The following is a 16,255-nucleotide window of genomic DNA, read 5'->3' on the forward strand; positions in this document are numbered from 1 at the left end:
ACACAAAAAAAAAACACACATCATTGTAAAATCAATACATTCATCACTTCGTTCAGAATCTAAAACACACATCATGGTAAAATCAATACATTCATCGCTCCCCTCAGAATCTAATATTATTAAGTTTCATAAAAAAAAAAAAATGTGTAGGTATTGTGTACAATGTATATTATATATAATTTAAAATAATTATAACCGGTCCTGACCTAGATACATTTGATCCTGGGCACGCCTCTGCTCCAGACATTAGGTACCTACTACTGTTAACGCGCGTTTAACGCTTTTCATGTGAACTAGCCCTTACTGCTTACTATACAAATATACAATACAATAACCTAGAGTCAGTGGTGTAATTAGGAATTTGATTTGGGAGGGGGGAATTATATGTTTTTAGGAAAATCTGTAAGCCTCATACAGTAACCTACCCCACCAAATATAAAATGTTAATAGAAAAAAAAATTTTGGAGGAGATTTATACCCTCTTAATTACGCCCCTGCGCAAAGCATGCTTAATCATATAATTGTATAAAAGTTTACAATTCATAAAATTTTTTTGTTCATTCTAATCCTCCGCAACTAGATTGTATTGCGTCAGTTATGTAGAACTCTGTCAAGGGATCCATGTGATCATTGACCAGTTTAATGTCACCTCGTTTTTTGTCAAAATTTTTCCTGATAACAATTTTTATGAACGCTTCTCTGATAACTGCGCGCCCTTTTTCACTGTGACTTATTAGTCAAATCTCGAATGCTTTATTTATTTACTATAAACCTAACGTGTTACTATATTAGTCCGAGCTTATAAGTTTAAAAAAATCTGTAAATCGCTGGTTCATTATTGTGTCGAGCCCATCGTTATCTGGCTGCTGCCGTCGTCGACCTTTATGTAGCTGTTTCCAGTCTGAAAGTTCCAGAACCCATAATATTGTTTGCAGCAGACAATTTAACAAGTACATTGAAAATATTGTACCTATATGCTGGTTCAGCACATCAAAATCTGATCCTTTAATTGCGCGATCGGCATGGGCATATCAAATGGTCTTTTGCTGTTGTTTCACAAGGTACGGCCTGAATTCTAGAAATGTCAAATGTGTGACATGTTTTAAGTGAACAGCTATAAACTGTACTTAAGTGTTGTTTTTCTTTATAGTAGAGTACAAGTTATGACCATGTACCAACCAATAACAGGTAATTATGTGTTTGCTCAACAATGAAAACTTACTATTTACACTACAATTCACTATTGTGCGCTTTATGTACTATACTTAATTAGATCATATATAAGTTTTACTCAGTATACATTGAAACATAATGAATTGTAAGTTTGTTTTAATATTTTTAAATCAATATTATCTAATGAATCACGGAAAAAAGTCCAGATAAATTAAATCCTAAACTTGGAAAAAGTCAATTAATTAAAAATGTCTAAAATAATATAATTTAATACGATTATAAATACATTATATACCCCGTTATATACATTAATTATACATACATTGGGACCAATTTAATCCAAACCAGTAGTAAAATTTGCAAAATATTTCAATGCTGATGGTTTGGATCCACTATATACTTCTACTGTATATGATTTTTGCAGGTTTTTTTTTTAACTTTTATAGGCAAAATTGATGTTGCCTTTATTAGATTTAAAATTTTCCATTTTTGAAAAATTGAAACTATTTTAAAATCACTGTGTACTATGTCTACGTCTCAACGTCTGTTACACATATTGCACTGTCTATAGTTTATACTATACCAGAAGTCACACAATTATAAAAATAATAATACGGGTTATGAGATAATGTTTTATTTTATTATATCACTTTCAAATCTATAATCTACTGATGACGTCATAGGTAAATACAAAAAATGATCAGTGTTTTGTCTATCCCTATACTATACTGTACGATTGAAATATAAAACTGCAGGTATATAATTGTTAACTTAATTTTATTTGTAGTTTTCCACACTAAATATAAGATATATGATTAGATATAGCATGTGAATAGTAGATTTTATATTTTTATCAACTTATTTTTACACAAAACTAATAAATTATACAGTGTGATAACATTTGTGCCCTAGAGACTTTTTCCTCGAGACTTTCCGTTCCCTAAAATAATGTAATTTAATACAATTATAGAACCTAAATAGTTATTATAATAATTCTATAAAAAGTTAGTTTTTTAATTAGGTACACCTTTTTCTTAGGTTATGACTTTTAGCTATTAAAAAATCGAACACATCAATATTGTACGCTTGTATTTTGTAATTAAAATTAGATGTTGTAGACATTTTTCTACAGTCTGAGTTTGTCCCATTTTTAATATTTTTTAACCTCATACAGCATCTAAAGTTGGTGTGCTTCATTTGCAGGAATTTCCATTTTTTTTTTTCTAATCAATTTCGAAATAGTTGGATGCTTATTTTTGCAGAGTTTTTTACACACAAGCATTTTGCCATTTTATATATTTTTTCCAATTCATAAAACAGTTATGCTTTGGTGGTTTAACCTTCTTGGTCATAGCCTGTTGACAAATTGAACAATAACTATTTCTGATTCTGACAAATAAAACCTTTTTAGTTGTTTTAAATCCAATGATTGTTGCCTATATATATTATTTTTTTACTATTGTCTGCAGGACATTTAAGAGTTAAAAACACTAGTTTTATTATTTATTCAATTATACATGGTATAAAAAAATTTAATTTGATTTAATTATGGAAGTTATGTTACAAACAATATTGTTTTAACTATAAATGCTTTTAAAAAAATATATAAACTGCATATTACTTTTAAATTAACCAATTAAATTTATTTTTCAAATACCGCTCCTGAAAATACATTGAATTTTGTCTGGTAATTCCTCTTTGACTATTGTCCATCAGCAATAACCATACATACTAGTGTTCCGTCTTTATCAATATTTCCACATTCATAAGCTAACTTACGCTCTTCATCACCTGCCTTAATCATTTCTTCGATTGCGGCATCTTGAACTACATCACTAATAGTTGACTTGTTATTTAAATATGCAGTAGAAGATAATGAAGGAATCTCAATTGAAGCAGAAAGTTCGCTTAGTTGTGTGTGTCCTATTCCTGTATAATGTATTAACAAATAAATTACATTGTTTAGGTACACATATTATTATATCACAATATATTCAATAAGTTTATGTATAATATTATATATATATATATTATAAAGCTATAATTACAAACCTATTATAGCCAAACTACCATTTATAATTGCTTGATTAATAGGCAAATACTTAACCCCTTCAAGCAATAATATTAATTAAAAAAAAAAATTTCTGTTCTCAATTTTGGCTTTTGTTGAGTTAAATTAAAGAAAAAATTTTTTTATAATTTTGAAAAACTTGCCAACGTTTTACAGGCATGATGCTTAAAATGATCATTGGGAAAAAGCAATTAAAAAATTTTTTGTTTTATTTTCCAAATTACAAGAATTGAATTTATTTAGTTAACTTATAACCCCAAATCAAACTACACAACACAATAGGTTAGGTAAGATTAAAATCATAGAACATAAAATAAAATATAAATCAAACTGTGTACAAAATTCAACGACTTGTTGCTTTTTATTGATAACAAAATTAATATTAATCAAAACTTAATGAAAACAAAATTTAAATAAAAACTTTAAAATATAACATAATCCTATTATAACAATAGGTACTTAGATTAATATTCAGACGTTATGATAGGATAAAATATAGAAACTTTTTTTATGTTAGTTTAAAACACAATTGTTTTTTAAATTGTAACATAAGTGTAACTTACACTAATCACATTTTGTTGTAGACTAACATGTTATACAATTCTTACACCTTAGTTTTTCTATGACTCGGATTGGCCAATGTCCAGTTTCATCATGTCTAACATCATTAGTTGGTCTTGAAGTAAAAGTTCTTCTTTTTTTACTTGATGGTGTATTAGATAATGGTCTACCTCTTTTTGGCGTTAGAAGTTTTCCACATTGTAATAAAGCATCTGTTGCCGCCGCAACAATGTAAATATATATATGTTATGTAAATAGATAATAATTAAGAAATAAGAAATCACAGGAGAAATAGCTGGTTACACACATAATCACTTATCGTATTGTTTATTTTTGTTATAGTTATAGTTATAATTGAATTTTTTAATGTCTTGTGAGTTATATAACATGTAGATTACCTACACCATGTTATCATACGCTGCCGCGCCGTCTAGGCGAATTATTAACACGGCCGCCGTGATATAGTATTATAGTAGTGTACCGTACGTTGTCGTGCTCACACCAGCGTGTGCAAATTTATTGTAGTTAAATTATAGCAACTCAAATTGAGTATATTGTGTAAGGCACGAATCGTCAATTATTCTTATATTATTTATTGTGCGGCGCTAATCGCCACTTGTATTATTTATTGTGCGGCACAAATCGCCACTTATTTTAACTTTACTTTAAGTTTGCTAAATTATCCGACTGCAATCTTCTCTTCAACAGGGGCATTTTATTTACAAATGAACTTATTTTTTCGGCTGCATCCATAATTGAAACTTCTGCTATGAAACCAAGTGTGCTTTGAGTTTAGCTGGTTTCATGCCTCCATTTGCAAGGACTTTTCCACAAATAAAACATTGTGGTTTTTAATATACTATACATCGATAAGAAAAATTAAACAGTTTAAATTTAAAATAAATAAAATAATTTCTACTTCAACCGACAATCTTGATTCATTTAATAATTTGAATTACTCTTATATAAATTTAATTTTGTGTATTTAAAAAAAAAAAAAAAGTCTGATTTTGAATAATTTGTCATGTTGGCTATGTTCTCTGGGTAACATCTGAGTATTTTCATTAACGTGAATGTAAGACCTTGTGTTGACGTGTTGTCAAATCTGTTTCTTGCCATTACATCAGAAACATTTGGAAACATTCCAAAACATTCTATAAGATGGCATTTTGACAATATCCATTTTTCAAAACAAAGCATGATATTTTTGAAAAAACAGAATAACTTATATTAACTTATAAGTGAGAAATAAATACATACATTTGAATTCCAATAAATTTTTCAATCTCAGCTGATGATATAGCAATGTATTTTCCTGACTTCTGTACAGAATAAATATTAGTTTGTTCACATAAATTCTGAATAATATCATCATCAAAATACTGTTTAAAATATTCATAGGGAGATAAAATGTGAGTAGGTGGATCAGGTAAGTTTCCTTTCCATGTTGAATCAGGGTTTTGATATGGTATTTTCCTCTTTAATTTCTGCTTCTATTTCCCTCTGGTTAAGCATAATTAAATTATTTTCAAAATTGACTTCATCCTCTTCCAATAAATTATTTGCGTAAGAAACAATTCCTGAATTATTATTATAATATTATTCAATAAATGTATAGTTTAATAGAATATATAGAGATACTCACTTCAATGTTATCAGGAAATTGATTCAATATTTCATTTAGATTGTCAATATTAATGTCATCACCTTCATCTAGTTCTTCTAGGTCTGATATATCCCCTTAAAATAACTCAGCCATTTATTCATCACTTAGTTTTTTTGCCCGTGTTACTAATTTCTATGGCAACATAAAAAAAAAAATATATACATTTGCTACAAAATGTTTATGAGTACAAAAATAATCATTGGGTATTTGAGACATAATATAAAAAAAAATTGAATTGTTTGTTTAATCCCAATTTATTATTATAGGAATCATGGTGTTTATGATACTTAAATGAAAAAACTATAAGAGTTAGATCTATATATATATATATATATTATATCTATATAAATAATACTTTAACTAGAAAGTTGAAGTAAATTTTAACATGATTAAATTTTTTTTTAATTGATTTGGCTAAAATAACTTACCTTTTAACTCGTATCTTTAACTCGTACTTAAAATTTGGTTTCTTAACATCTTTTGAAGGAAGATTTTGAACGTTAAAAATTCTATTTAAATACAATGAAATAAAAAATATTAGCAATAACTTCTTTATAATACAAAATCAATTATTGTTAAAAAAAAAAAACGTATAAATAAAGACAAGTATTTTGCTCCAATAAGTGTGCCATATTTCAGCAGATTTTAGTTAAATATAAATTAATAAACATACGTACCCAACTAGCACCAAAATAGCCATAGTTTATGAAATGAATATTCATCTTATTCGTACAGAATATTCATATCATATTTTTGAATGGTCTATCATTCTTCTATCAATCTGATAATTTAATCCAAAAATGGTCAAATGCGCCACTTTTAATCATTCTATGAATATGCTATCAATGTGCAATGTGCTATCAATAGTTTATATCTATTATTCATAGTATATTAATAATTAGTAATAGAATATTCAAAGTATATTCAAAATGGAATTACCATAGAATAATATAATAATAATATGATGAGATTAGTGAGAAATAAGTAGTTCATTCAAAATTAACTAATCATGGAATAATATAATATTGATATGAAGATATCAATCAAATCTATGAACTAAGAATAATTCATTTCATGTGTGAATTTACATATATCATAATATATGCCTAAAATATTTTTTATTATATTATCTATTATGTTTATAATTTGTTTTCAACTTAAATATTTATATTCAATCAAGACAATGTATTTATTTAGATTTCAATAACTTTAATTTTTATTAAAAGAAATACATTATAAAAACTTTATTACAAAAACTAGTCGAGCAATAAATTAACATTTTAAATATGTATAAGTTAAGTATAAATTATAAATATATAAATGTATATAATATTACTTATATAATCAATTAATTAATAGATTAAAATAAAGATATTTTTTAACATAATATTTGCACAGCTTGCATTTAAATTATATGTGATTAAAAATGAATTATAGTATAACAGCTAGTTGATAATTTCTAAAAAGAAATTATTAGGGCTGGGCGGATATACAAACCGATATCGATTATCGGCCGATATTGGCAATATCGGTTTTATCGGTATCGGTTTTTTTAAAAACCGATATGAAAAAAAAAAAATTATCATACATAGATTAAATATTTAATTGTATTAAAAAAAGACTTAAACAAGGAATGTTTAATAACTGAAAAATAACTAAATATTACACATGAGATTTGTTTTTATTATAATTTTTATTTGTTTTATTAAAAAGTTAAAATTATACTTATAGACTATAGTTAAAACTTATAAATTTATAACTTAAATTAATAAGTTATAATTCATTATCAACTAACTAAAAAGAAAAGTGTTCATTTTAAATTTTTAACTTTGTCATTTAATATTTATTATTTATGTACAACAGTGTTAACTCTATTTGTATTAAATATTAAATAATTAATTATTATTTAATATTTAATATTTATTAATTATTTAATTTAATCATTATATAATATATTAATATATAATAATATTGATTATTACAGTATTATTACTTACTACTTAGTATTTATCGGTAAGTATTATCGGGTATTTTATAATATCGGTTCATGCTTTTGGATAGAAATTCAAAGTTTTGAATACATCGGTTATCAGATTTAAATCTGCATAACATATCGGCTTATTGGTTAACGGTTAAAAGTGATATCGGCCCATCCCTAGAAATTATAAAAAAATACATTTCAAAAAAAAATTGTTTAACAATATAATATGTAACTAGCCGAGCTAGATTAACATTTTAAATATAAGTTAAGTATTATTACTTATATAATTAATAAAATAAATAAAAATAAAGGTATTTTTTAATATAATATTTGCACAGCTTGCATTTAAATTATATAGTGATTAGAATTGAATATGTAGAACAGGTGATAATTTTAAAAAGAAATTATAAAAAAAAAATACATTCAAAAAAACTATTTATGAAAATAATTAGTACAGATTGCTTGGTTAAAAAAAGTAAATGAATACAATTTATTAAGCTTAGCAATTAACTCGTGTTATTGTTGTTTTAAGTCGTTCACTTGCTTTTGTGAGCCAAATACTTGCAACAGTTTCAATATGTTTGATTGTTGTGGTGTTGAAAGAAGAAGAATGTACCGCTTCTAAAATTAATTACTTAAATAATATTATAAATAATTTCAATAACTGCTAACTGGCTATAATAACTTACTTAGTAGTAGAGAACATAAGACTGTTTTATTAAATGCATTTTTATTGCCTTTATGACCAGTATAGCTGTACGACTTCGCAAATTCATCAGTCATCAGTTTTCTTAAAATTCTCCTTATGGTCTCTTTATAACTGGAACCGCCAATTTTGGACAACATATTTACCTTTTTAACATATTAGAGAAACAGATAATATAGTAACAATTTTAGGTTTAATATTAAGAAGGTACTTCACAAATACTTACAGTTTGATCATGTAAGGTATCATAACATAAAATGTCTTTTAAGCTATTTAATGAATATTCATTTTGTATTGGAAGCATTTTATAAGCACTTTCAAACTCTTGATTATTCAATAATGCTGTATTCGGTTGAATTATAAGTTTTTGTTTTTCTTGCACATCGCTTACTATCATCATGATAGTGTGTATTCACCTTGATCTTTAACTTGAGCATTTAAAGTAACCAGTTGACGAATAATTTGTTTTAGAACTTCTACAATTATATTTTAAAAATATTAAACATATTATAAAAGTATATTATATCTAGACAAACAAAATTATTGAACGCAAATTTTAAAATAATATAAAATAACATTTTAAAATCTACTAAAATCTATGAAACATACATATTATAGGTAAGTATTTAATATATAAATGTATTTATAAAATAAAATATAATAAATACAGTAGCTATTATACCTGATAGATCTTCTTGAATCTAGTTATTATTAATCCTTACACTATCAGCGTTTTCATCTATAATAACTACAGATAATTTAAACAAAATTTTACCCAACTGCAGTTATAATACAATTTTTTTGTTTTTACATTATAATAATATATGTACATACCACCAATTTCTTGAATTTGATCATCTGAATTTAGTAGAATGTTATCTTCATTAATTATTGAAACATTATCAATCCAATTTTCATCGGCCAGTAAATTTTCAAGCATAGAACTATGATTTTTATGACCTATTTGAATATAAAATAATATACTAGGAAATAAACTACTAATTGTAAAAATGTTGTGTTTCATAAATTACTGTATAAGTAATAACCTGTTTTAGCTTCTGGAGATACATTTTCAGGGCTAAAAATATTTTTAATAGAATTTTTTTCACACACATTAGTTGAAATATATTCTTCTGCAGCATTTGTTTGTACTTTGTCAGTTTCTAAAACTTCATAATTATTTTTATGAAACACATTATATATAAAATCTAATACAATATATTATATAAATTAAAATATTAAATCCTTGTATTTATAATAATCATTTGATAAAATAAGAAAAATATACTCCTGTTATATATTACTTGAAAATTTTGGTAATGGTGGAAGGCCTGTTTCACTTTCGCTATTGCTATAGCTGCTGCTGCTGCTATTTTGAATGGACTCAGAACAATAGTCAATATTACTAGTCTTCTCTCTTTTTTAAATAATTTTTTTACGTTTTTTTAATACTTTTTTTGGATATGATTTAGCTTCAGTGGAAGATTGTGTTAAAAAATCATTTTTTAATTTTGAAGCTCCATTGAAATTTGTCAATAGCTTTTTACTTAACAACATTTCCAATCTTTGGAACTTTTTGAAGGGTTTAAACAACTTTTTATAGCTAAAGTTATTTTGTTGGTTGTTAGTGTGATGGGCCACACACATTTATCAAAGTTCACCATCCAGCTACTTGGTACTGTTTCGATGGTGTTTTCATTAATAAACTTAACAATGTACCAACCATTTTTCTGCATATTGTTACAATTAAATTGTAAGAAATATTATAATGATTTTATAGTTTATATATATAAGTATAACTAGTATAAGAATGTTCAAGTGAGAATTGTGTTATTTTCTTAAATATAGAGAGTCAATATTTAGATTAGGTATAATTATTTAATATAATTAATACCTATAATACACAACAATAATAATAATATTAATATATACATTATACATAAATACAGGGTTTTTTATTCAGCGTTCATAAGTATGAAGTAATAGGAATACTACAAAACTAGAATTAAACGGTAAACGAATTAATTTTTGATGAACGAGAGTTATAGACCAATAGGTAAAATGTTCATTTAAATTATCAACTAATTCAATTCCAATTAGTGATGATGGGGAAAGTTTGGTATAAAAATCTGTAGTTCTGTTATACTTTTTACCAATTACAACAGACTGATTAAGTGTTTTACTGAATGCAAAATTGGAAATTTCAATAACAGTAGAACATTTTAATTTACGACATAAATCTTGAACATTGTTTCTAAGTTTAAAATTAGAAAATACTGCTTCTTTATACTGTGGGTCACACGTATCATTGATTAAAATACCACTACTGTGTTCTTTTTCTAACTTGATAGCTGATTTTATTTTGTGTATTGGTGATACTTGACAGGTATATATTTCAGATAATCTACGTACGATTTGTGGTAAAATATCATTATGTTTTCTTAACACTTTTTTAATTTTTTGTAAATAATTTTCTGACGAGAAGTTACTAAAATTGTTAAGATTACCAAATTTTCTTGCATCATCAGTTAAATTTAATAAATTGTGGAAATTATAAGACATAAATTGTGGACCATAAATTAATTTTGTGCAAATAACAAAATGTTTTAATAGTTCTTCAGCATAATCGGTCATAGTCTGCATGTTTTGGTTTGATAATAATATACTAATTGAAAAGTGTAAAGTTAAAAAATGATCATATTTCTTTTTCTCCAGATTGTTTTTTAAAACAAGAACACCAGTATATAAAATAAATTGCCGTAATTCGGTAGCTTTAAAACGTTTATCTTCCGTAAGAGCCCTAGGTTTCCTAACAAATTCACAGGAACCATATTTATTAGTGAATCTGATATGTTCTTAACAATTCTAGCTGGTAACTTGTGTGGTGGTGGTCCAAAACACCAAGTAGAAACCAGCATTTTTTTTACAACCCCTAGACAAATTAAATGCATGTAATCAAGGGGAACTTCTGTCACGAGACCTATGTTTGGAATCTTTTCTAAAATTGTACGGCCAGTATGATGATCTGCATCAATTTGATTTATAAAATCATTATCAGTTCTTTTGATAAATTCAATTTCAGGAAAACAAACAGAATGTATATATTCCCCTTCTTGTGTGCATTTGGAACAAGATGAATATCCACTATTATGGCCTTTTATAAATAAAACACTCGCCTTAGTAACAGCATCAAATAAGAACATACTAATTTTGAAATTATAATGATTACCAGCAATACTTATACCATTCAATGTTAATGTGATGGCTTCATATTCTACAAACTCCTTCAAAAATACATTAAAGTCCGATGGTTTTTCATAACCGTGATAAATGCCCACACAAAATGTATTTAAAAGTAATACATTAATATTATTTATCAAACATAGTATTGGGTAAACTTGACTTGAAGATGACTTACTGAATGGGAGTCCATCAATATTAATAGCAACATTTATAGTATAGGAATATAGGAATATCCATGACAAATAAGACAGGTATGTCAGCAATCGTCATGATACGCATATTTTAACTATATAAAATGGTGTCCAGCTTTCGCCTATTATCACAGTTAAGAGATATTACATTATCACAATAATAATAAAATTATTTGTATATTATTAATTAATTATATTAAGAACTCAACAAGTTTTTTTTTAACCATTAATAGATAAATAAGTAATTAAATAACTAAAACTATTGAGCATGATAAACAATATTGTACAGTTTTATTTATTTCGTAAATTTTTGTTTTGTTTTATATTTGTGATTAGTCTTTAAAATATCTTTATTCAAATTATTTATTCTAATATATGTTCTAGTACGTATAATACACCTAATAACTTCCTCAGGTATATTATTGATTTTTCTCATAATATTATTACTTAATTGTTTAATAATATTGGGTTCTTTATTTAAATAGTTTCCGTGAAGCTCCTTAAAGTCTATTTCTACTATTTTCATTGCTCGCAGAAGATCATCAGAAGGTATTTTAAGGTTTCCTCTTGAAATAAATTTAGTCCAACTATCAATAACTTTAGAATCACTTGATTCATTAGTTAGATATGGATACTTGACAAAAAACCGATTTGCAATATATCCGCCTACATATTCAACACATTCCTCTTCCAAATCTTCAAATGGCTCTATAGTTTCTAGCTGTTAACACATGCATAATAGTTTCTAGTAAATATGCACCTAGTTATGTATTAATTAATAAGTAATAATTGGTAATATGTTTATTTACTTCAAACTTCTCTAAAAGATCTAAATTTGTTTTTGAAATAGATCCTGTTATCACTTCATTATTAGATTGAACATTGACAATATTACTATTGGATTCTGGCACACTAGTTTCTAACAGATCTAAACTTTTGAACATTTGACCAACCAAGCAGTCTTGGCCATCCAATAGACTGGTTTCGAGACCAACTTCTGAATTGGTATTTTCAGTAAATATGATGTCAGAATGTTTGCCTAAAATGTACCATCGTAAGCTGAAATAAAACAATATAATCTAATTGCTAATAAAAGGTATACGAATATAGTATACATTATAATTTTAAAACCATTAGATGATCAATTTCATTAGATACCTGTATTTAAAATCTAAAGCAGTAATGTTACTACTTGCATACCCACACATTCCTTTTAAGAAACTAAAAAGATTTTCCAACACATCTTGATTTAGTTTCCTTCCTATTATATATTCTAGTCCATAAATGTTTTTTAAATCATTTAATAAATATTTCAATGATTTATTTGAAATTAAAATACCTACAAAGCAAGATACAAGCATAAGATATTATTTTAATTTAAGTAGATACTTAAGTATATCTAATTTATATATTATTTTATTTATGGCTGTGTATTATAAAACTATTCAATTGGACCAATAGACTAGCCTTTTTGGAAAGGAAGTAATGATTTTTTTCCATGTACTCTCATATCATTGATAAATGCACTCATTTTATTTATTAATATGTCTTGATCTATTATATTTAGTCCATAGCTTGCAACTCCTTTGTCAAATTTATGTTGGGTATTGAAAATATCAAACCAGTCGTTAAACAATTGTATAATTTCTGAAGCCTAAATTACATAATATATAATAATAAAAATAAATAATTACCTATACATTTTTTATTTTTATATAATCACCTCTTTCCAATTATATTTATCCAGATAATGTTTTTCTCCGCAGTATGCAATGGCTTTTTAAACTGAATTAGAAAATACATTTGCTGCCAATCTAACGTTCATGCGACTTGATCCTTCTACAAAAAGATGTCGCTCAGATAGTTTATGAGCAAATTTATAATCTTTACCATGGTTAATATTCAGAAGTTCTTGGAGTATATTTTTTCCAATGAATTTACCATTTGGAAGTATAAACCCACTTAAATTATTATTAATATAAATTATTTACTTATTTTAATACTATAAAAGTCAGAAGTGTTTACCTATCAAGTAAATGGTTTCTAGCTAATTTCATCAGCAAAAACATGGATTCTGGCATTTATTTTTGGATGTTCAAATGAGGTATGATTAATGGAAATGTCTAAACTTTTCCATAAGCCTACATTTGTAGAACCACTGTCACTGACTATTGCCACTACATTGAAGCCAATTTCACTTAACTCCTCTATTATTTTATACAATATTTCTTTAGTCATCCGCTCATCAAAGTTATAATATATTGGTTGCTTCCAGTTATTTATTAGTCCTTTATTTTAAAGAAAATTGATTATTATCAAATGCTAGTAGCCCTTTAGTTGATTTAACTATGTTTGATTTTTATAGGCGTCATTTTATTGTTTATTTACCTCGTGCAATCACTGTTTGAACAGATTTATGAGGGCCTATAACTTGTTCATTTTTTTTATCAAAACATATTCGCTTTGAAATATAAGTCTCATCAAAACACATTATAGTTAATTTTTCATTAATTTCCATTGTATCTCCTTGAAATTTGAATAAAATAATACTATTAATTAATTTACTATAATGAGTTTTAGTTTATTATTTATTTTGATTAAATTAAATTACCTTTAGATTTCATTAATGACAACACTCCATGTAAAAGACCTGGTTCAACAGAAAATTTTGAAGCCCAGCTTCTAAGCGTAGAAAGACCTTAGAATGTATAACTATTTTTAGTATATGAATAAATAATACAATTAATATGAGTTGGTCATTAACCTGGTAATGGTAAACTTTTTTTATTTCTCAAATAGCGATAAGCTTTTGGCGAGATACTGCGTAATGTTATTGCAGACGATATGTCTTCTGGCATCCAACGACAAATTTTTTTAGTAGGATGAAGGATAAATTTAATTTGCGTAGAAGTAAAAAAATTTGATAATAACTTTCCAAAACGGTTTTCAAAGCGGTTCTCTTCTAAATTCATATAATCTTTTAAAGATTTAATAGTTGTCCTTAATTTATTGTTTTCTGCTAATAGGATTTCATTTTTAGTTTTACATTGTTCTAAATCATTTTGTAATCTATATGTTAAAAGGACAAAGGATATTTATGTATATTTAAATAAAAAAATAAAATAAACATTTGTTAATCAAATATAAATCAGTTTATTATTACTTACAAAAAATCTCAAAACATATTATTAATCTAATATATAATAATTAATATTATTAAATTAATTAATTATATAAATCGTCATATCTAATCACAAATAAAGCAATTCACATAAATGTATAAAATCGCAACATAAAATGAATATAATATAATATTGTTAACTAACATTTATTCAACTGTTAAATATCTCTTAGTATCAAATACAAGTTAATGATTCTAAAGGTATATTTTAATTGTATATGCACACATATAACCCTTTATGAGCCATTAACGAATATTTTCAACATAGAATTCTATATTCTTTAATTACATATTTTCATTTTTCTCCCATTGCACTAGTATACAAACAAATAAAATGTTAGAAGCTATACTAAAACATTAACTAAATACTACCACAATGCTCACAGAACAAAATAATAATAATAATTCATAATAATTGTTACCTCTCAATCAAATTATTTGATGAAATATCAAGAATTAGAGGCTCAACTCCTGGCTCATTAGACTGTACATTTTCATCATTATTGGTAAATAATTCAACACGACATTTTTTATTATTAACATTATCAACTGGGCTGATGTTAAAAATACCGCTAGGTGATCTTATATATTCTCCAACTTTGTCAATATATGTACTAAAAATAAAAATGTTTATGTAAATAATTAATAATCAATTACAAAAGTGATTATATTAGGATTTTTACCGTGGGATATTTTTAATGGTGGACGACTCTTCAAAATGTGTTATACTAAATACTCCACTTGGTGTTGTAATTAATGGAAATCTTAAATATGGGATATCATCATAATCTATACCTTCAACGCTATAAAAATTTAGGGTTTTTATATACTATTATTTGAAAAAAAAATATATATTAAATTAATTAACCTTAAAGGTATTGCATCGGGTTTAAGCCTTCTGTTATTTATGGGTGAATACCCAGCCACTTTTTGAGCATACGATTTTTCCATCTTATGATGTGCAGAAAAGTGCAGAGAACATACCACATCTAAAAATTGTTAGTTTGTAAAATAATAGCTCAATTACTCATTTACACTTTACTGTATAAAAATTAATATGAACACGAAATACAATAAAAAATCTAAATATATTGATGGTATTATTATTATATTTTACATACACCTATCAACAACCATTTTCACTAAACCTTAAATAGTTGTAATACCTACCTTTTTCAAAGTTCACAAATTTTATTGAAGTTCCTTTCTGGATTTGTTGGAACCATTTATTATGCAGCTCAGGGTTTTTAGGAAATTTATGCATATGAACACCAGGTATTTGTTCTTTGTCTTGCCTTTTGCTACCGCTAAAACAACCTTCATAAACACACACTGGCATTTTGAGGATAATTTATTATATTTAAAGAAAATAATTATGGAAAAAAATAAAAAATACCATAAAAGTTATAATATTGAAAACAGTAGGTTATAGGTAATAATGTAATATTGTAATATCACAGAACATTTAGAATGTAAATAATG

General features: G+C 25.7%; 2 protein-coding genes across 4 annotated transcripts in view; one reads left to right on the forward strand and one right to left on the reverse strand.

The window, feature by feature from the left end:
• The first annotated feature begins 693 nt into the window (after positions 1-693).
• Positions 694-16,255, forward strand: part of LOC107169618 (uncharacterized) — a 37,441-nt gene continuing 21,879 nt past the window's right edge. The window contains exons 1-2 of one of the 3 annotated variants that reach the window (XR_016192254.1): positions 694-1,061; positions 1,133-1,188. Coding sequence is in view for 1 of the 3 variants with exons in the window: in XM_089229967.1 (XP_089086093.1) it covers positions 1,036-1,061; positions 1,133-1,188 (82 nt within the window). In the remaining 2 variants the exon portion in view is untranslated. Of the gene's footprint in view, positions 1,062-1,132; positions 1,189-16,255 lie in introns of those variants that run through there. The other 2 variants (XM_089229967.1, XM_015519419.2) reach the window with 2 other exon arrangements.
• Positions 7,952-8,558, reverse strand: LOC149054493 (uncharacterized). Its single transcript, XM_089230008.1, has 3 exons — positions 8,385-8,558; positions 8,142-8,304; positions 7,952-8,073 (listed from the first exon to the last, which is right to left on the reverse strand). The coding sequence occupies exons 1-3, from the start codon at positions 8,556-8,558 to the stop codon at positions 7,952-7,954; spliced, it is 459 nt and encodes a 152-aa protein (XP_089086134.1).

The sequence above is a fragment of the Diuraphis noxia genome, unplaced genomic scaffold, assembly GCF_037042655.1.
Source record: "Diuraphis noxia isolate RWA-SAM2 unplaced genomic scaffold, SU_Dnox_SAM2 contig0006, whole genome shotgun sequence".
NCBI lineage: Eukaryota > Metazoa > Arthropoda > Insecta > Hemiptera > Aphididae > Diuraphis > Diuraphis noxia.

Bases quoted from the DNA above. Each gene is read 5' to 3' on its own strand.
- LOC149054493 (XM_089230008.1), bottom strand. From the start codon at position 8,558: ATGATGATAGTAAGCGATGTGCAAGAAAAACAAAAACTTATAATTCAA. The intron at 8,305-8,384 runs GTAAGTATTTGT...TATGTTAAAAAG, and splicing joins ATACCTTACATGATCAAACT to GTAAATATGTTGTCCAAAAT. The intron at 8,074-8,141 runs GTAAGTTATTAT...AATTAATTTTAG, and splicing joins CTTATGTTCTCTACTACTAA to AAGCGGTACATTCTTCTTCT.